Source organism: Acromyrmex echinatior, chromosome 14, assembly GCF_024713525.1.
Source record: "Acromyrmex echinatior isolate Ae372 chromosome 14, ASM2471352v2, whole genome shotgun sequence".
NCBI classification, from domain to species: Eukaryota; Metazoa; Arthropoda; class Insecta; order Hymenoptera; family Formicidae; genus Acromyrmex; species Acromyrmex echinatior.
This window is the reverse complement of record NC_141865.1, coordinates 6,972,962-6,994,664: the sequence shown is the minus strand read 5'-3', so window position 1 is coordinate 6,994,664 and position 21,703 is coordinate 6,972,962. Positions and strand designations below refer to the sequence as shown.

General features: G+C 36.8%; 1 protein-coding gene across 7 annotated transcripts in view; it reads right to left on the bottom strand.

The window, feature by feature from the left end:
* LOC105150512 (serine/threonine-protein phosphatase 2B catalytic subunit 2) overlaps window positions 1-21,703 on the bottom strand; it is a 166,470-nt gene that overhangs the window by 21,331 nt on the left and 123,436 nt on the right. For 3 of the 7 annotated variants that reach the window (XM_087413140.1, XM_087413134.1, XM_087413135.1), the window contains exons 6-10: window positions 14,698-14,837; window positions 9,308-9,479; window positions 9,007-9,133; window positions 8,443-8,523; window positions 4,477-4,509 (exon numbers count right to left, since the gene is read on the bottom strand). In XM_087413140.1, the coding sequence (XP_087269266.1) occupies window positions 4,477-4,509; window positions 8,443-8,523; window positions 9,007-9,133; window positions 9,308-9,479; window positions 14,698-14,837 (553 nt within the window). Of the gene's footprint in view, window positions 1-4,476; window positions 4,510-4,902; window positions 6,578-8,442; window positions 8,524-9,006; window positions 9,134-9,307; window positions 9,480-14,697; window positions 14,838-21,703 lie in introns of those variants that run through there. The other 4 variants (XM_087413136.1, XM_087413137.1, XM_087413138.1 and 1 more) reach the window with 2 other exon arrangements.

Genomic DNA, 21,703 nt, shown 5'->3' with positions numbered 1-21,703 from the left:
AAAATTATTTATTAAGTAAGAAGATATATAATGATATCGATATTACGTCTTTTGAAGAATTAATTTTGTCTATTCGACGAATTTAAACAAATTCTGAATTTATTCTGGACGCGACGATTTTCTATCGATTGTCGTAGGAGTTTGCGGAAACGAGGTGAAGAATCGCAAGGTTTTATACTAGGAAACTCGAGCAGAACGGAAAATATGTATAAGAAAGCGAAGATGTCGCAGCTGGTTCACCTGAAAAGGTGAAAAATGGCTTCGCATGAAAACCCCCTGTAGCTCTCTTTTTGTTCCATGACCTGAACTCGTTACAGTCGTTTTCTTCACCTCGGAAACGAGACCGGGAAGATATCTAACGTCGAAAGTAACGGATAGCTTGACAATAGAATGTGTCTGCGGAGTTCTCGCCTGTGTTGCGTAAACTCTCCCGCAGAAATTTGAGACGAGTGATATCAAATCATTCGTAGTGCTCGATCCTTCGCATAGTTTTAACGTATCTAACATTCGAATTTTTTCGTAGGTTTTGGGATTCTTAATATGAACAAAGAATTGTCCTTTACAATATACCGCATTTCAAATTTTTACTAGTCCTCCTCTTATAAATAAAAAAAATTTCTATGATTCATGTTAGCCAATTAGATGAAATTAATGTCGAAATACCTGATCTTCGCTCGTTTGCGAGAAATAGTTTGAACTGTAAAGGGTTAACTTTTAATAAACCGCACAAAGTTTGCAAGGAGGAGACATGAATGATTCGCATTCACGAGGCGTTGACCGTCGCTTCCTAATCTCTCCGGTATTACATTCATGATGATTATCGGTTTCACAGTGCGAGAACCGACGAGATCGGTATCTAGCTTTGGTTCGATTGATTCAGGAATTGTTGCGAGTTTAGATCGTGTCCATCGAGATGGGACTTTATGTGCGCGTTGGAATGTACACAGGAATGAACGATTGACTTGGGTCGGTGTGGAGGGCAAGATGCCGATGGAACCGCGTTTCGAAAGGAGGCCGGCAAACGGTTGATCGATGCTTCGTGGCCTTCCCTCGTTATCTCACGGAAACTCGGTGCGTTCTATCGATCGGATATACCTTCCCGGGCCGTTCGAGCTTTTGGGCGCCTCCACCGGAGCGACCGAAAGCCTCTTTTGCTCCGGATTTCGCACGGAGAGCCTCGGAAGAGAGACGCGAAGAGCTGACCGGGGGTAGGAAAATTCTACGTGGGTGGCATACGCCGTTTGTTGAAAGCCAGGCTCGGAGGTGACCGGAAATTGTCGAGAATCTTGTCGATCGCGATTAGTTAATTAAACGCGACTTTCGACAATGACGGGGCGCGTGTTATTCGAATTACGGCATATCGATTTTTCGTTGATACCGTGTCGATCGGATAAGAAATTAAGAAGCTTAAGCGGCTTTCAGGCAGGTGTTATGACAGACAATCATCTGACTTTACTATCTCTCGATCGAATAATTGCCAGATGTTTCTATTTATAAATTTTCAAGCGATCGTACGTGCAAAACCATGAATATGAATTGCGTGTTACATTTATATTACACGTACTTTTACTTTTATAATAACTTTCATTATCGCAATAAAAAAATATTTTTTAACAATTATATTTTATTTATTTTATTCTTGCAAAAGGAAACTTTCGACCTGATCCTTTTAGAATTTTTTTGCAACTCCGCTATTTGCTTAATTCAGCACGATTAAATTAAAAATATATCAGGTGTATAATCTTTGCAGAAAGTGACTGGAATTGAAAATTTATACTTTCCGTATAAAAAAAATGTTATATATATATATATATATATATATATATATATATATGTATAAAACAGTTCAGTGAAGTTGATATTTAACAATACTATTTTTACTATTTTATAATTTAAAGGACTTTTCTTATTTTATCTTAATTATTTTTAAAAAAACATATCTTGTTGAAATATAACATTAAAAATCTCTACTTTTTATTAAAATAATTCTTCATTCAAATTCTAAATCGCTGCTAAACTTTTTCTATTACTTTCACACACATACAGAATGTACAGAATACGTACAGAATGTAGAAAAATCTAATTTCTTCATAATTTCATTTTATCAATAAAATATGTGTAACACATCTTTCAACTCAATTTTTGCTCAAAGTTTAAGGATGTTACTACTATTCGGACTGTTCAGAGATGTACCGAGATCATTCGGTATGCTATCGACGACCGTCGAGCGGAGAGAAATGCGGATGTATTGGACCGGGCAGGTCCAGGCGCAGCAGCCGGTTGCGCTCGTAAAACCAAAAGCATTGTTAGCGGAGTGTCCAATGTTCGTTCGCTGGACGTTGTTAAGAGAATGAGACAAGCGGCATACACATCCCACACAACAGCATTCCACGCGCGCGCGCACACACGACACACACACACGCACACACACAAAACACACTCACACGTACACGTACAAGAGCGAGATATCTCACGCTGCATCGTAAAGCGCGCAAATAAACCGAACTCAAGTCAAACGAGCGAAACTCAAACGAGAGACGGGGACACGGCGGCTGTTTTAGGTATTGCTGAGGGGCAGAAGAGTGATAGGAGGGGGTGGTTTCAAAATCGTAAAACCGTGTCGCGAACGCCATAACGAATGCAATGCGGAAATTCGCCGGCTAAATCCCAGAACGAGCGAAGGAGAGCGAAAGAGCGATAGCGAAAGAAAGAGAGAGAGAGAGAGAGAGAGAGAGAGAGAGAGAGAGAGAGAGAGAGAGAGAGAGAGAGAGAGAGAGAGAGAGAGAGAGAGAGCGCAAGAGAGCGAAGGTTTAAGGCAGAAACGGAGAGGAGAATGAACGGTCGAATGGCATGTATATATTCACCGAACTTTCTCGACTAATCCGCCAAGCTTTATGAAGCTCTTCTCGAGACAGGCATAAATTCACGTGAATCTGCTGTTATTGTAGACGACAGGAAACCGTATAGAAAAGCGACCGTATTTTCCATTGCGCGCATTTGCATCACGTTATTTTGAATTCGAAAGCATGATAGGTGCGAGAAGAAAATGTCTGCGAAATCTGAGGGAGGAGAAATTCGTCGCACCTTGCGATATCCTTTATTTTACGAGAACCATTCGTTCGTTAATTATCTCCTATATTTTTATCACGTTGATAATACAATAAATTTGTATCGTCTCAAAATGATTTCAAGTCAGGGACTCTTCATTTCTGTAAACGCATTATTCAAATATGTATAAATCGTTGTGAATAACACGGTGTGCTTGATCGTTATAACGAGAAGCGCAAGAAGCAGGTAGAGAAGGTTAACAAGATAACACAAAACGTTATAGATAAAAAAGAGAAAGAGAGAAAGAAAGGTTGGAGGTAAGGCTATCGTGATTGAAATTAATTCAGTACGCAAGTATTCGGGAATATGTGTGGTTAAAAGGTGATGTGTAACACAACAGAATCAGTGTCAAAACGGAAGGAAACGGTTAGGAAACGGAAGTGAAAACGGTGTTTAACGGCGTGTTCTCCAACAATTAATGGACGATTGTAATGTTAGCTCAATCCAAAGTCCAAAAGGAGGACGATTATGCAGCACGTTTAAAGGAAGTAGAAGATGATGACAAAGATAGAAATGTAAGTATATAGATAGATAGAAATATATATATATATATATATATATATATATATATATATATACACACATATACAGGAACGAGAGAGAAGTCAACTTAATATACGAGAAAATAATATCTCGCGCGGAACGTTCGTGTCGACGTCTACTGGTGCTTTTAATTATAGTTTCTCATTTAGCTAAAAGAAAAGCATTCCAGTAACAATGGAAAAAAAAAAAGAAATTGTCGATTTCGTTGATCATAAGATAATTGCTGTTAAATAATAATAATACTACTTTTTATAATCTCATTTGACGATCTTAGTAGAGATTAATTCATTTAAGAATTCTACGGAAAGCTAATTGTACGTTAATTCTAGATAAAAGATATCAAAATCGATTATTAGATTACTATCGTTATTATAATGAAATAATGAAAGTATACATTAAAGAAATCGAAATACATTCCCGTGTTATGCCAATAAAAAATTGTAATGTCCACGTCATTTAAGAATTAATACCGCATGAGCGTGAAAATTGGCGGTATAGAATATACTCGATCCACAACAGAACGCACGTCACGAGGCGCGCCCGCGCGATGAAAAACGAAGAGAAGAAACAGAAACGGAACCGAAACGCAGGAGAAAACACTGGCGAAGAGGAAACGGAAAAAAAAAAAGGAAAAGAGTTAAGAGATCATACACTGTATCACAAATACATCGTGGTACTAAAAAAAAAAAAAGGAAAAAAAAAGTGGAAGAGAAAAACAAAAATCAGAAGGGAGAAAACTCTCGTTGGGTTACTCTTGGCACGCACGAAAAAGAAGAAAAAAATCTTGGCTCTTCAAGTAAGTCGTCGGCTCTCACGGGGACTTACCATTCTTTTTTTGGACAACGACTTTGGCGGCGACTTTACGGGGGTTGCGGTATGCCGAACGATCGGAGTTTTGAGTGGTAGTAGTAGAAGTAGTAGTAGAAGTAGTAGAGGTAGTAGTAGCATAGTGTCGTGCCGAGATAGGAGGAGTCCAAGGCCAGTGTGATTGATACAAATATAATAGAGAAGGAGTACGATATAAAAGACAGTCAGTGCAACTTGGGGGCGGGGGGGTGGGGGTGGGGGGCGGCAAAAAGGGGGCAAGAACGAAGGGGTTGATTGGGGGGGGGCGAGGGAGTTGTGGGCGGCGCGTATATCTCTCGCGATAATTAAAGGAGGCGAAACCCAGAGGGGGCGGGAGGGAGCGGAGGGGTGCAGGAGGGGCCGAGGGTGTCTTTATTGATCGAAACACCGGGACTCTTTGAACTCTTCTTTTTTTTCTTTTCGATCAGAGCGACCTAACCGCAACAAGCCGGGAAAAACGGTCTCGCGAGTGCGTTCTCTGCAAGACAGTTTCAGTGGGAGCGGTGAGGGGGTTGCTCGACTTTTTTTCGAAGCTTTTGGACTCGGGCCCGGTGGATGGATACTTGTTAGACCTGGTGACCGTCTGCACTGTCCGTGCTGACACCGGACGGCATATCGATCTGACCTTCCGACGTGCCGCGAATTGCGGGAATGAATTAACCGTCTCCTTCTCGGGCACACGTGGACGAATGTAAAATTAATCGACGATAGCTAGCCGACACAGATCGATATCTCGGACGTCGTAAAAAATATATATATATATACGTCTTTAATCTTGAGGACTCGACAACGATGATTATTCAAAGCGCCACAAATCGCGACGAAGAAAAAAAAAGTTCACGATTATTACAGGTTTGCAAGGCTCCATCCGCCGGAAAAGATTTTAATTTTTTTCTTTTAGCTTTCCATAACGTAGGGACGAAGGGGCACAGTGATTATACATACACATGTGTGAAATATACGAGAAAGAAAAAGAAAGTAACAGAATAGGCCAGCGGGGGTGGGATGGACATGAAATTGACACACGTGAAATTGAAACTGACTATGGAACTCGGACAGAGTGGTAGAGTCGATCGGAGCAAAACGAAATGACAAATAAAAAAATATCGATCTGGAGATATTTCCCGGGTAACTTTGAAAAATAATTAAGACGAGGTGGAATGACGATTTTATAGCGTTATCTTACCCGATCGCTGCGATGCATGCGTGAATTAAATTAACGCGCAATGCGCAAGATGGCAAAATGATGAATTTTTCAGCCCGATTAAGCTTCGAGCTGAAAAAGTACTTTGAACTCGTAAAGCTCAAGACCCTCGCGAAATACTTATATACGTGCTTTGAGAAACAAGCAAAAAGGATCGTGCCATCTTGAACAAACTTATGGAGAGACAGGGTGAAGATGCTATGAGTATAATGATGCAGAAAATCAAAGTCTACCGTTGAAGATGTAAAAATCCAGGCTATATGTGCCGTCGAGACACGTTGAATATGTATTACACACATACATGTTTATACGTAATCGGGAAGTGAAAATAAAAATGCCAAGAAGAGCAGATATGGAGCAGATACGGAGAGAGAAAGAGAGAGAGAGAGAGATAGAGAGAGAGAGAGAGAGAGAGAGAGAAAAGAAAAGAAAAAGAACCTCGTACCTCGATGCGAGAAATTGTGAATACCGTGAAACAGATGGTCAAAGATAAAGAGAAAAAATATATAGAAAAATAGTAAATATGTATATATATTATATATATGTACACACACATATATATATTACGCGCATGGATATCATACAGAACGGATAAGATAAAGAAGAAAAGAGAGAAGAAAGAGATAGATGCGAACGTACGTACGTTCTTCTCCTACCGACGAACACGACGTTACGGATAAAGGAAAAAAAAAAAGAGAAGACGATAATAAAGAAAGAAAAATACGGAGGAAGAGAAAGAGAGATAGATAGAGAAACAGAGAGAAAGAGAAACTCGACATCGAGAAACTACTATGAAAATAGCTAAAAAATTAATGATAATCAATGAAGCTCTTAATCGTGTGACGTCTAGAAGAATCGAGCGGCGTTTCTTACCATCTGTCCGTGCAGCGAGTGAAAATGCAAACAGAAAGAGAATTCAAGATTTGTCTCTGGAAGTTACAAGAGTGAGATCGTGGGGGAGATGAGATGATAGAGACATATATTTTTTTTTTTTTTTCAAATCAACAAACTATTCTTTCGATGAATATTCGGGAAATTGCGCGCCAATCTTTCTTTTTATCAACTTTCGCTTGAGAAGATGAATTTTATTTAAGAGAGGTCCGCGAAACATCTAATCATATGAATCGTAGGGATATCTATAAGAATATTTAGAATACGTAGAATTCGCAGGTGCCGTCGAAATCGAACGATCGAAAAAATTGACGAATGGAAGTTAATTGACGGATCGATCGTGCGCGTGAAATTTGTCTGCTAGGCGAACTATAAAAAAAAAAAAAAAAAAAAAAACACGCTGAAGCTTCGCCACTTTCGTTCAAAATCGCGTTAAATTAAAAGCGATCGAACGAAAAATTAACGGCATGTTTCAACTTTCATCGATGCGATGAAAATGAACAGTCGAGCAATTCTTCGTAAAATTCGCGCTCACCGTTATCCAATCCGGGCGCACGTGCACGATCGATCTTCCTTTTTGGCGGAGAATGCGACGATTCATAGAACGAGGGGAAGAGGGGGGAGGGGGAGGGGCAGGGGAATCCCGATTCATTTTTCATCGTTAGATTGTGTCCAACTCTTTTCTATCGGTTCGGCAGGACATGAGGGATGAATCCACGCATTCTCCCCGTACACGAGGATGACGTGGCCTCTCTTAGATCGTGTCGGAGCTTGTAAGAGATTCCAGATATTAACGACATCTCTGGCCCGTCTCTTATCGTACACTCGTCCGTCCAGCTGTCCTCGAAGTGACGGATAAGATTGAAACCGTGTTTCATCTCTCGTCGCGGCTATCTGAGTGCATCTCGAAACGAAATGAATTTACCGAAGATGAGATTTAATCGAGAACCCGATCGAAGAAATTGAAAGAACACATCTTCCTCATACTCTAAAAATATCAATTTGGATTTAATATCGTACAGTATCTGTACACAATAATTTTTTGCAATGAATTCAGAGACTGATCTTCGTTATCAGATTATATAATATTCTTATAAGAATATGCTTATTAACGTAAAAAATACTTATATTCTGCTCATAACTGCATTTCAAGATCAAAAAAGATTTCAACACGCGATTTGTAGAATCAGATATATAAATTCATATAGAAATATTTAAACACTAAAATCCGCTTTAACCGAATATACAATTTTTCTTATTTAATTCTCATCGTGTTAATATTGTATTAACACCAACATGATTTGAGGTAGATTTAATACCATTTTGTAGTTTTAAATCCACATAAATGTTAATATAACACGGTTAGAATTATATAGATAAGCATTCATACTTTAGTTATATATCAGCAAAAATGATTACATTAATAAAAAAATTAATTGATTTGACATATTGTTTTCTAGAGACATCACGATATGTTAAATCCATACTGACATCTTTTAGAGTGCACGATTGTTTTCATGCGATTGCATAATCGCAGATCTCTAAATAAACAAACATTTTTCTGATTTCTACGAGATGATTGAAATGAGAACGAGTGTTTCTGTCGCGTATTTAATGAACACGATAATTCTCGTTTCGTGATTCTTTGCACGATTTTTGTATTAGATAAGTAAAACTCAGACACCGTAAAACTCAAGAATAACCCCGAAGTAAAAAGGATAAAAGAAGAGAGACTCTGATCACGATATAAGAGCGACCAGTCTGAGAGCCGATCTTGTTCGAAACATCTGCAAAGTAATAGTGTGTATACGGATTAAGGTGGGAAATAAGAGCTAGGTGATAGACATTACCTTCCTCGAGCGCGTCATCACCGTCGCTCATCAGCTCGTCGTCCGAGCAAATGTTCAGCACGTTCACCAACATTTCTGTGACTGAAAGATAAAATAAAAAATTGTCCATTAAATTCCGAGTAAAACACATCTTGCAATCGACTAAACAAATTATCTCGAAATACTTCATTTAAAAAATCAAGATATATATGTATCTCTTTTCCATCTAAATTTTACATAAATATTTTTTTCATATTTTTTTCTTCTAGATATATAAATCAATTTATGAATATTAGAGATGTTCTCTTCACTAAGCAAGATATATCATGTGGAAATGTACATTACAAAAGTTTGTACATAGAAACTATAAAATATACTGTTATTTTTGTGTCTAATATATATAAAGATATATTTGCATAACTAGAATTAAAAGTTTAATTTTTATAAAAACGAACAATTTTATACATTTCCACTATAAATTGTGTAACTTTTAGACATGTAATTTATATAATTTTATATAATTACTTTTTTTTTTACAGTATAAAATAATTTTTAACATAAGAGCAAACGTTTTGTTGGTCTCACCTTTCTCGCCGACAAACGGTAGGGACCATGTGAAAACGTCCATGAAATTGGGCAACCAGTATGGGTGTGGCGAGCAATTGAACTGCCTGATATTCATCACGTTGTTCTCGTACTTTAAAACCGCTGCCTGCGAGCACAACGAGCACATCGGGTCTTTACGATTGCCGACCAGCGGTCTACAGGTCATAAAACGAACAACGACGCGCCCCGCACTGACCATAAATGTGCGACATTAAATTAATGTCGAAGTTTACGGTCATTGCGACTGGCGCGATGCGATTCGTGCGCTATTGGCTTTTACCTTGTTGTTGTACACGTCGAGATAGTTGGGCGCGCTAAAGATGGTGATGAGCGACGGGAAGCCCGTCGTCTGAGACTTTCGATACATGCGATATCCGGCGTCTTGAGCCTCGTGCGCCCTTATGATGCTGAGCAAATTGTTGTTTTGCAGAAAGTCGCAACATGCCGCGTAACTGCAAGCAGACATTATCGATCGTTTAAAGATTGGGAGAGAGCTTGATTGCCGATAATTACTGTTAAGAGAATTATCCGAGCGTACGAGCGGGCACGTTAACTCGCTTATATTATTAAATGTATTTAGCACTAATGAATAACATGGAATAACATGGAAATTGCCGTGGTAGCGTAAATGACTCGGCCTATAAATATTTTAATAGAACGCCAAAATTTTTTACATTTTAAAAGAATATTTTCTAAGTAAATTCCATAACAAAAGGAAGATGTTAAATTTTTCGTTTAATCTGAAAAAGTTCTACGATGTGCAAATTATATGTATAGCATATTAATTATAATTAATAGTTTAATAATTAACGGATTATTTAAGCGAAATTGAGAATCTATCGTTTATCTGGTGGAAACATCAGGAATATGAGAGAAATCGATAAAAAATAATAAATTTAACTCTATCACATTTACTAATAAAAAGTTGTTGAGTAAGACATCAAGATATCCCGGGAATTAAGCAACAAGAATTGTATTATTACTTAAATTCGAATAACTTGGCGAATAATTTTTGAGCAATTGATGAGCGACAGAAAGTCCGAATTATTTTTAATAATTTTTATAAGTCACCACTGTTCCTACCTAATAATTGAACTAAAACAGAGTTAAAACAAATTAACTCAAGAGAATGTAATTGGACTAAAATTTAATTTATTATTTATTAAGTTTAAACGTTAATATAAACGATGTTTATTTTGAAAACTTATTATAGAAATGAATTGATTTACATTTTGACACAGATGGAAGTTAAAAATAACAAAATGTTATTTAACTCAAGGGGTTATTTTGATTCCATTGTTCCTTTGATATTTAACGGTGTAAAACAATGAACTTTCGACATTTTTCGCCTCTGGGATGTAAAAATATCCCAGTTTAAGTAGCTCTTTAGTATGATGTATAATTTGTATACCATGGAATTTTTTCATGTTAGCCGAAAACAGCCAAAACTTAATATTCTCCTTTGAAGCGTATAAGTTTCATAAGCGTTCGTGAGGCAGCCACTATTCGACGCGCGAATATTCATGTCGGGAAATTCGTGTATCTTAAAATCGCGACCTAGATTAACGTCGTAACGCGTTTTTGGCACATGCATTGGAAACAATTGCACAGGCGCCAAATGATCAATCTTAACTTGTCGAGAACGACTCGTACAACTTTTTGTATGCAATTCTGTGAATTTATATAAAATTGTTGGAGTGTTCTAAATATTGTATAGACGAGTTAATTTCTGAGATTACTCGAAGCTTCGGCATCAGATTGCTACGTTCGCTGTTAATGCAAATTAGAGGTATTCGAGTCTTTTATGCGATGTAGCTTTTAATGTCCATCCATCCCTGCCAATCGTACACTGGATGACGGACATTATTGGCGTACCGACTTTCGAGTTCACATAAACAAATTATGCCGCCGAAAACGTCAGCAGGACGACCCTTTCGCAGTGGCATAACTGACTCGGCCAAGAATCGTGAGAAATGTTTGCGCCACGTCGTGGCATGGTCGTTAACGGCCATTAAGACCCGTTCATAGCGCCGACAGAGATTAATGACGAGGTGAAATCTCTCGAAAACCGCGCCGCTCGCCAATGTGCTCGCCCGGTATCGATCTTTGGGTCATTGTATCTCTGATACGCACACATCTCGAATGCGACGATAAGATGATTTATTTAACGATAGGACATTATATTGCAGTGCGCAAGATATGTTCCGTTCTCTCGTCGTAACAGCGTACAGCCACTTCGGGTCATTAAGGGATGGCAGGGAGTAATCAGCAGCTTCATTACGAGTCAGACGTTGGAGGGAGGAAGGGTGAGTGGTACGAGTCGCGGTGTAGTCGGACGACCGCCGGCGATTACAGCCGGACTACTTGCATACTGCTCGAGACGCGAGATGTGATTTATGTTCGCGTGAAACTTAATGCACGTATCTATCCAGGAACGAGACACGATAATGCGAGAATCGAAAATAAGGGATTAACGGACTGGTGCTATCTAGAACGTCTTCATAACGGCCACTATTATCTTATCGTGATCACGATTGCCTGTGCTACATTCACGTATATATCAATGAACAACTTGATTATGAAAATTACCTCAATAAATCAGCTTTCTAACATTCCTGCCGCTGTTACTCAAAAAATACCGACACGTACACGGCTTCAGTTTCGCTGAAGTATCTAAAAAATTAACTAGACGCAGATTTGAAAATAATTTTGTTGATCTTTCAAAATAATTATGTAGAACGTTCAAACTGATTATTAAAATGTCAAAATTATTTGCAGCATCGTTTATCTTGCTTGAGTTTCCTACATAATTATTTTAATAATCGAATAAAGAAATTATTTTCAGATTTGTATCTAGTTAAATTTTTAGATGCTTCAGCAAAATCATTCTTTCCGTGCACAATTCTTTGATGACGTAACGTGCCACGTCAACATTAAATTATAGAGAAATATAAGAAAATAAAAGTAAAATAACAATTCAGTAAAAACATAATATTAAAAAATTTAAATTAAAAATTAAAGACTTAATAATTAAAGTTTAAAATAATATTAATTATAAACTAATATAACTGACACATTATTAGTAAATATTAATAAAAAGTATAACAGAAAAAACAGATTACATATTTTGATTTATTCTTATTATGTATATGTAGAGTGCACTGTATGTAGTGATTTAAAGACTTTTAAATTAGTAAAATACTCTGTTATTTACGCTATAATTAATTCCATATTTTGAAAAAGCTGTCAGGAAGCGCCATGTCAAGTATAAAACTACAACAGTTAAAACAGAATACAACACTTAAATACAGAATTTAATATCAAACTACAACAGTTAAAACAGCTTAAATACAGAATTTTTTGTAATATTATATTAAAAATGTGAGTAGAGGAACAGTAATTTGGCATCTCCCGACGTGTACATTTGTACACGATGCCAGAAATCGCTTTGAGATCTGAATGGAAAAGAATTTATTAAAAAATGCTTTAAAGAATTTATTAATTGCATTCATCAATGGTCGAATTGTTCAAATGCAGTATATAATTTCTTCTCCATCTAAAAGATTTTTAAGATCGTGGACACAAGGAGGCTTAAACTAATTTATTTTGTACTACTTGTTACTTCGAAATGTCTTACAATTGTGAATCATTAAAATTTTCTACGTAAATGCTTTCAATGCATATAATTAGTATAATAATTTTATTTCTTAACTCATTAAATAGCCAATGAGAGAATGTATAAATAAAATATCATTTTTCTATTTTTTTAAAACAAAACAATTAATAATAATTATATATTGGAAAAGGAAATTGATTGCATCAATTGAAATGAACAAATCAGAATTTTTTTCTGATTGACTCTATTATAATTCTATTTAAATAACTAGAATTCTGATTGATATGACTAGAATCTTCTGATTTGTTCGTTTTCAATTAGAAACTTTTTTCACTGTGCGTTTTAAACTATTTTAAACTAAGTTTGGTTAATAAAAAAAACTTGTATGTAGAAATTGATATGATCAGATTGTACTGTAGTTACCAACAAATAAGATAACAATTAACAATCGAATCGAGTGAAACAATCAGTGAAACGCATATAAACTTTTCATTATTCTTTTTGTTGCGCTAACATTTGGCAACAATCGGGAATGATAATAAAGATATTTAATACTAATTTGTTACTGAAGATCGCAAAAGATCGCGGAGAGATATAAAACGCGTTTTTCCACAATTTAATCTATTACAGTTCACTTCGTCAACGTATATGACGTACATAAACGTGATGAACGAATACGTAGCATTGAGTACGCGAAACGGCTGACACTTAACGAATCTCAGTTCTCATTAGCGTGGCCGTTCATATAATTAGCGAATCTGCGAGAGAAGCTGTCATGTCTGCGGTTTGCTGACATCGTCGTATAACACGGTCGTTATTAATCCTCGCACGGGGCAAACCACGGGTGTGTCCGCGGACACTGACAAAGAGCGACGCGACGAGGGACCGAACGTGACGTTTGTAGGAAGATTTGGTGGAGAAGGAAAATCTCTCAGATACAGAAGGGTCGGAGGAGCCAAAGTTACCTCGTTTCACGCTGTGTGATCGTGCGAGGGATGTGGCCAACGCGCTTCCGGCTGCACTGCTCGCAAACAGACGGCGAGATAATTAACCGTTGGAGGGAGTTAACGGGTTGGCTAGAAAGGAAAAACGAGAACCGGCCGGCGACAGCCGCGAGATGTATCGCACAAGCATATCGTATTTCTACGGCAAAAAGAACTCCCAACTACTACCGAGTAGTGATGGGGTGTTGACCTCGTTTTTTTTTCTCCGCTAATATGTCCTTTATTATTACGTTAACACCGTGGTATCGACGTGTCCCTCCGATATATCGACGACCCCGACGAAAAGTATTGTAATTGCATTTTCTGATATTTCCAATTTTATTGGATCCTTTTTTAAATACTTTTTTTTATTGGCAGTATGACTTAATGAAATATCGTTATTTCAACCCAGATAATTTTGTTTTGTTATAACTGATAAATAAAATACTTTTGGAAAGAAAAAGCTGTTGTATACATGTTTCTTAAATTTCTTTTGTCAATTATTCGACTTAATTTAGACATTAATTATATATTTTACAGGAGATTTTTACAGGAGTAGTCTTCCGAAAATAAGTTTTCTGAAAAGAGTTCAGAGACAAAAAAAGATATCATAATATGATCAGTTATTTATCATTGTTTCAGTTAGCTTAAAATAGACTTTATTTTAATAAAGTTTTAATTCGAGACTAGATATGTAGGACGTTCAAATTGGTTGTTGGAATATTGAACCTTTTTGCAGCATTGTTATCGACGTTTAAGAATTTTATATAATTATTTTGATGATTTAGCAAAATTATTTTCAAGTCTATATTTAGTCAAATTTTTAGATACCTTAGCAGCAAAATCATTCTTTACTGATATGATATTTAATCTACAGTGCTTTTCTCCACTTCAGAAAAATTCCATTCACAGAATATAATTAAAAAAAAATATATATAAAACATTGAAATAAATTAGAAAAATCCAATTCTGCACGTCCAAATTTTCCTAGTCGTATGTTAGAATTTCTATTACGCATGTTACCGGTAACAAGTTAAAAGAATTTAAAAAGAGGTTGAAACGGGCACTCACCTGTAAAAGTATGAACAACCCCTGACACTATTGTGGGAAAAGTGCTCCGCGTTCTTCTCATTGCCAAAGTCCTCGAGAGGATCCGACCAGAGGAGATCACACATTGGCCCGAACGCCGGCGGCTCTTTGAACCTGTCCAGCTGGAACAGCAAGTCAACATTGATCGAATTAGTTCAAGGAATTAACTGATAGCACATCGACTGACGCAAACGCAGCGTAATTTTCAGCGTAATTGTATGGCCCATTGTCGGCTTTACCGAATTCACAATGGATTGGTCAGTCAGTTTGCACTTTGGATCGTATCCTATTCGAAGGTTTAGTTGGCCATTATACGTTACACGCAAAATTTATGTGGTACTGATTGGTCCTGGTTAATCATGACGGCTTCATTTATGTCGATCGCATCAGTATGTCATTTTTAGTGAGATCCTAAAGTAAAGCCAATTATCGACATTTCGTAATTCTAAAACATCTTCGTCTTTACAGAAAATGCCAAATTCTTGTACATGATTAAAATACGGACAAAAATAGCTATTACAAACATTGACTTATCATTCGACAACAATTATCTGCTTAATATAAAAATTCTACAATTTATACATACGAAATAAGGTGGTCTCGCCATAGAGATAATATATAATACATGGACACTATCGTAATAGAATTAAGATTAAGTTTAGAAAAAAAGAATTATGTTTTATAAATGTAAATAGAGCAATAATATATTGCATACAATAGTGATGCTGCAAGATCTTGCAAGATATAGCACTGCATGCAGTATATTAGATAAGAACAAATGTTTGAATAAGACAAAATGATAATGTAAGAAACAGAATTAAAAACATCACTATTATCGATATTTTTAGTTTGAAATTAAAATCTATTTTATCGACATTGTTAGAGTTTGGCCTTTGCTTTAGAATCACCTTAACGTTTAATTTCGATTTTGCGAAATCACTGTCACAGCGGACTTACATTGCCACTTTGATGACTCCTCGATAGTTGCAAGATATCTTGATGTCTAAAAGAGAGAGGAATAACCGATAATCTGAACTCGGAATTGAATTATAATTTGACAGCGATTTGACAGCGTCGAAACGTGTATCGAACGCCACAAAGTCTCGAGGGCGGTAACTCTGCTGCGAGTTTACGTATCACGACAGCGCCAAACAAGGTAAACGTAAGCCGGATCGTCTGCAGATTGCATTAATTAGGCTACCGAGCTTGACAACAATGTGCTCACCGCGGATTTCCAAATGTCTATTGGTTGCCACTAAATCGGTAAGTACTGAAATCCAATATTCAATGTTAGAATGGCAACGGACAGATGCTATCGCACTGATCTTACTCGACACTTATTTGACATCACGTTACATATATCTCTCCCTTAGTTCAAAAGTGACGTAACTCAAAAATTCAGTTTCTTAGAAAAGGAGAAAAACTATTTTTCAATTTAATAGAAGATTATTGAGTAATCAAATAATATCGGCAAAAAATTTTCTCAACTTCATGATCAAATATCATTTTCGTTTCACAACTCGTGAAGTTAATCTATAATATAATATATTGTTTCTTTCTATTGTTTGCTTTTTTCTCTCCTCGTTTTCTTGTCACGTGTCTTCCAAAATTCGTCAACTTTCTTGGACGACAGAAAACAAAGAATAATATTGCTAGAAATGTGATAACTAATCAGTATGATACTTTATCTCCAAGTACCGTGTTTAATATTCAAAGAATTCATAGAAAAAATTAATAATTGTTGGAATTTCGTTTTCAAATTGGAACCTGCGAAAAGTGATAATATTTATTGTTTCCTTCTACTTTAAAGAAGGATGTACCAGATTCGCAAAGTTACCATAAGCCCGTATCAGACTACCGATTCTGCAAGCCGACCCAACTGCCAACTCTGACTGCCGACCAATAATGGACCAATCCTATTGAATCAGTCTTATTGTACTTGGTTGGTCTTATTGGTCCAGTTGGCTTACAAAGTCGGTAGTCTAATATGCTATATACTATATACTTTCAGTTTTGGTTTTTATAATTATTTTTATGTACAATGAAAAATGCTAATTGTAATTGTTTTTTTATATTAATATAAATGTCATGCAAATTTCACAGATCCCAATCCCGCAGAGGAATTATTTATTTGACAGACACTGAGCAGACGACGAAACTCCGAAAGTCATGAAGCATTCACAAACATGGCGCGATTTATTCTCGGACCGCACCGAGAGTCGATGTTAAGACTCGAAAACTTAGATAGCGAAATTTCGCTCTACGGACGAGCAGGTTTTCATGCGGAGTGGATATCGAAGAGCATGGAGGATGAAGAGAGCACGCAAAGACAGAGTCTCGTCGCAACGAGAGCTCTCAAATATTTGTTTCCGTTGATCTAATCTCGCTGAGAAAAGTCCGCCGGCGCGATCTCGTATCCATCAACTCGGCTACCTTCGGAAATCGCGTTTAATGACTTCCATGAATATGAATGACTTCGAGAGAAGAGTTAGATAGGTATTTCGCGCTACGCGGAACGTCTCGTCATCGCAAACACACTCCCCTCTCTTTCTCTTTCACTGTTTTTCTTGGGATGCAATCAACGCAAATAAAATATTGAGAATCAACATTGCGAGATTCGGTTTATGTTATTTAAACCTAGAATGTTATTGATACTAAATTTTATGTAGATGTGAGTAAGGTCGCTAAACTATGTTTTTAATCATTACGAAGATCTGATCTGCCATGTCAAAAACCAGGACAAGTGGAGACAAAAAAATTCTATTTTTTTAAATTCTGTTCGTTATATGTCAGTTTGGATTCCCTAATGGTCGGTATTATAACAGAAAGCGTGAGTTTTAATTTTTAAGCAGTTTTTTGTGTTATCATATATTTTATTTAACTGTTATGAGGAGACACGCACATAACTGGACTACATATCTACTTCATATTACTTTAAGATTAAATTTTATAATTCGTTCTTTCTTTTTAAGTTGATAAATAAGTTATTGTATTTATAAATTTGTATTTAGATTATAAATATTAGATCATTAAATGTGTGAAGTGTATGAAAAACTTGTGTTACATTAATTAAAAATGACCTTATACGTAAAATTACATGTTGATAGCATATAATTCAATAACAATAACATTCGGAGGATTAAATTTTGTTTTTTTTTTTCGCAATTCCATTGGAATTTTCCATACGTAAAGTACGAAGCTTTAGTTTTATTTTTCATAGAATGATATCGATTCTCAATTTGTTTCGCAATATCATTACGATTCGACCGCTTAATAAGTTTTATTAAAAATTTTTCTTCAAATTCTATGTGCGTATTTTCCACTCGCATAAAATAATTCCGTATAGTCCTGCAAACGACATAGGAATAATTTAAAATGCAACGATTAAAGTCAATTTTGGGCGGTGCATTCATTCACCAAATATTTAATCGAAATAATGTTAAATATTTCTTGTAAATGAGGTGTATAGTGTAAAACATTTAATCGTAATCGAGCTAAATGGTAAAAGTGTTAATGCTTGCTCTCAAATTCATCATAAATACATATGATAGAAATTAATTTTTGATTTGGCTACGTTATTGATTATCATCTGTATACCATAATTTCATATACCATCATCTGCATCTTTGGATCTTTGTTGACACAAGCAAAATTTCACTCTCGAATTTCTTGTAAATAAAGGAGAACAGAATCTGTTTTCTCTCCTAAAATATCTTGTAAATATCTTGTAATACACTGAGGGAAAAATATATTAAATTTTAACAAATATTTGTTTGAATAATACCAGCTAAATATTTACTAAATATAAACGTATATTTACTTGGTACAAAAATCAATTAATTTAACTATCACTTTTTTATTTCGTGAATGTTTATTGTAAATAAATGTTAAATTAAATTGATACTATTCAAATAAATATTTGTTAAAATTTAATACATTTTTTCTCAATGTAGAGATATTGAAAAGTAATTCTCAACTTCCCATATTTTTTGAAAGTTCTATAACAGTAAAAAAAAACGTGGATTAGACAAAAAAGATCCGGACGCAGATAGAGAATGAAAATATGATTGCAGGCGGCGAGTTAATAACACAAAGATAGAAAATTAAAAACGATATTGGGAACATCAATCGATTTTCCATTTCCTTAAAAAAGCGCGAAACGGCTGTAAAAGAAATTATCTTTCGCTATCTATAGCTTGAAAAAAATTGATAAAATTTAATGGAACCTTCGAATTACTCCTAAACGTAAGTCTACTATCGACGCCGGATTCATCTTCCACGATTAGCCGAATCGAAGTTGCACGATGTGATCTTGATGTCGGCTACGAGTTTACGCTTTCTACGTAACAGGTAGCGTAATTACGTCGAATGGGTTCGCATTAATTCGCGACCCGTTTCCGCGTGTACACATACAACACACGCGGGTGTATTGGGCGCTTATTACGATATAATGAGCAGTTAGTGCACGATAATGACAGCAGCTACATTAAGTGAAGCGAGCGTGCCTTATGCCTCCTATCATGTTTGCAGCGTCTATTATAATGATACGTACTCTCGTGCAGCCTTGTCGTCTTTCACATTATTTTATGTATACCAATCTTAAATTTCGTAACTATATAAAAGGTAAATGTATTTTGAAATGCTACGCGACGTAGCGAGATCTGATTGCAGCGTGTCTCTATTGAATTTGAAATGCTCCATTATATTTAGATTATTCACACATAATATGGAATCGGATTTTCAGCGTTATCTTTCGAAACGTGCAATCCGACTATCGCTGTAACGAAATACAGAATTTTCTGACTGTTTATGTATGGGTCATCATTTGTCGTAATTTCTTAATTTTTTTCAATATACTGTCAGCAAACGGCAAATCATTATTCTTTATTCTGTTAAAATGTGGAACATTCCGTTGATCACGCTAGTTCGTTAAACATTAATTAATGAAAATACGAGGCTCCCGGGCCAAATTGCGGTCGCCGCAATGGCGCACTCGCGGAGAAGAACGGGAGAGGAATGGAAGCAACGATGAAGAGAAAGAACAGAGAGAGAGAGAGAGAGAGAGAGAGAGACAGAGGAGATGAGTGGAGGAGTGTGGACTTAGGGATGAAAAAGGCGTCGTTCCGCTGCACGAAACAAACGTAATTTAACGTGACGCCCGGCTCATTTCCTTAATGGAATGTTTCCTTTGCCCCTGAGAGATATTATGCATCGCCTGTGGATTACGGACGAAAAATCGCTCTTCGCCTTTCTCCTTCCCTCTCCTCCCCCCCCCACCATTGTTCGGAGAAACCCTCTGTAAATGCGCCGGATCGTGTGATTCTCTGTAGCGCCGCGATGCCGCCACGATGCTCGCGCCGATGCCGATCGATACCTCGGACAGCTTCGCTTTGTGTCGTATATCACACAGAGTGTATCTCAACGGTATCCTTTACGCGGTTTCCACGTGGAGATCCCTTTCAATCGTGCGACCCCTCCCACCCACACTCTCCTCCCCTCCCTCTCTCCCTCTCTCTCTTTCTCTCCTTTCTCTCCTGTCTCTCTTTCGCTATGACGCGTGTTTAATTCGTGTTTGCCCCTTTATCCGCACTACCCGCGTAATCTGCGATTTATAATAATCTCTGAAAAAACATGTCGCAAAGATCAAAGATAAACGCGTCCAGCGGGAGCTCGTCTCGTTTTGCTGGCTGTTGTCGGTTCAGAGAGAAAGAGAGCACGTATGAAATATGGGAAGCAGACGGGAGAACTCGAATGTATGGAAGCTCGAACGTAAAAGCTGCAAAAAACGGCCTGCGGCCTTTTGCCTCTATATAGAAGTTCTGTCCGAAGTCGTTAATTCCACTATTAACTGTATTTCTTATCGTCAAAAGATATTTTTCAGTAAATATTCGCAGTTTTTCTCGGAAAAAGAATTAGAGACGAAACCGTAGACAAATCGTTTTTAATCGTCGGGCTTAAGTCTCCAGATTAAAAGCATCTTAAAATAAAGTACTTTTGCCTATGTACCTATAAAAATTCTGTTTCGAAGTCGTTAATTCTACTGCTAACGCGTTTCTTCATGAAAGATATTTTTCGGTAAATAGTTGCAATTTATTTTTTTCTTGGCAGAAGAATTAGATAAAATCGTTTTCAATCGTCGGACTCAAATCTCCAGATTAAATGCATTTTAAAATAAAGTACTTAGAGAATCGCAAGAGCACAAAAGACTACAAGAAAAGTCTATAGCGATACGCTAAAGCTGTTGTAACCACACAAATTCCGCTTTGAATGTATTTTAATTAGCTAAAATGTTCTAATCTGAGTCTCTCTTCCGACGAAAACAGACTTTTCCCTCGAAAGATCGTGGATGTTCATTTCGAGAACGATTTAGGGCGCGGCTAAGCTAAGAAACACAAACTCTACTCCGTAATTTTCAATCCAGTATACACGATGATCGCTGAATTAAGGTTCGTACAATGGAAGGAATAAGAAACAAGGAATAACAGATTTCAATCTACCAGAAACTGGACAGGGTTGTTTCCTTGTCTTCATAAATTTCTAAAATTTCGTAACTTTCTCTTTTCCAGACAAAATTTCATTATCTTCCCTGACTTTCAATAACATCCCCAAATCGTTTGCATTTTCAAAGGCGTCCGTTGTCCAAAGTTTGTAATCTAGGAACACTACACTGGATCACCGCGATGCGATTACGCGTAATTGTATACGCGTATATCTTGTCAAGTCTCTCTTAGAGCGATAGCCAAAGTACTTTTGGGCATAATCGCCGTATCTCAGGAGCTCCGAAAGTTTCCCCGAGTTTGGCTCGTTAGTTACATATACACGGGATATTCTGGCGTTGATGAGAGAAGACGCGCTCGTCATTGAGAATTTTAAATGAATTGCGTCACCGCAAGAAAAACTCCCGCGGCAAAGAAACGGACAATTGTCGCCATTGTGCGAAGTTTCGGCGCACAAAGGTGACGGTCGCGAGGAATAAAGGAAAAGAAAA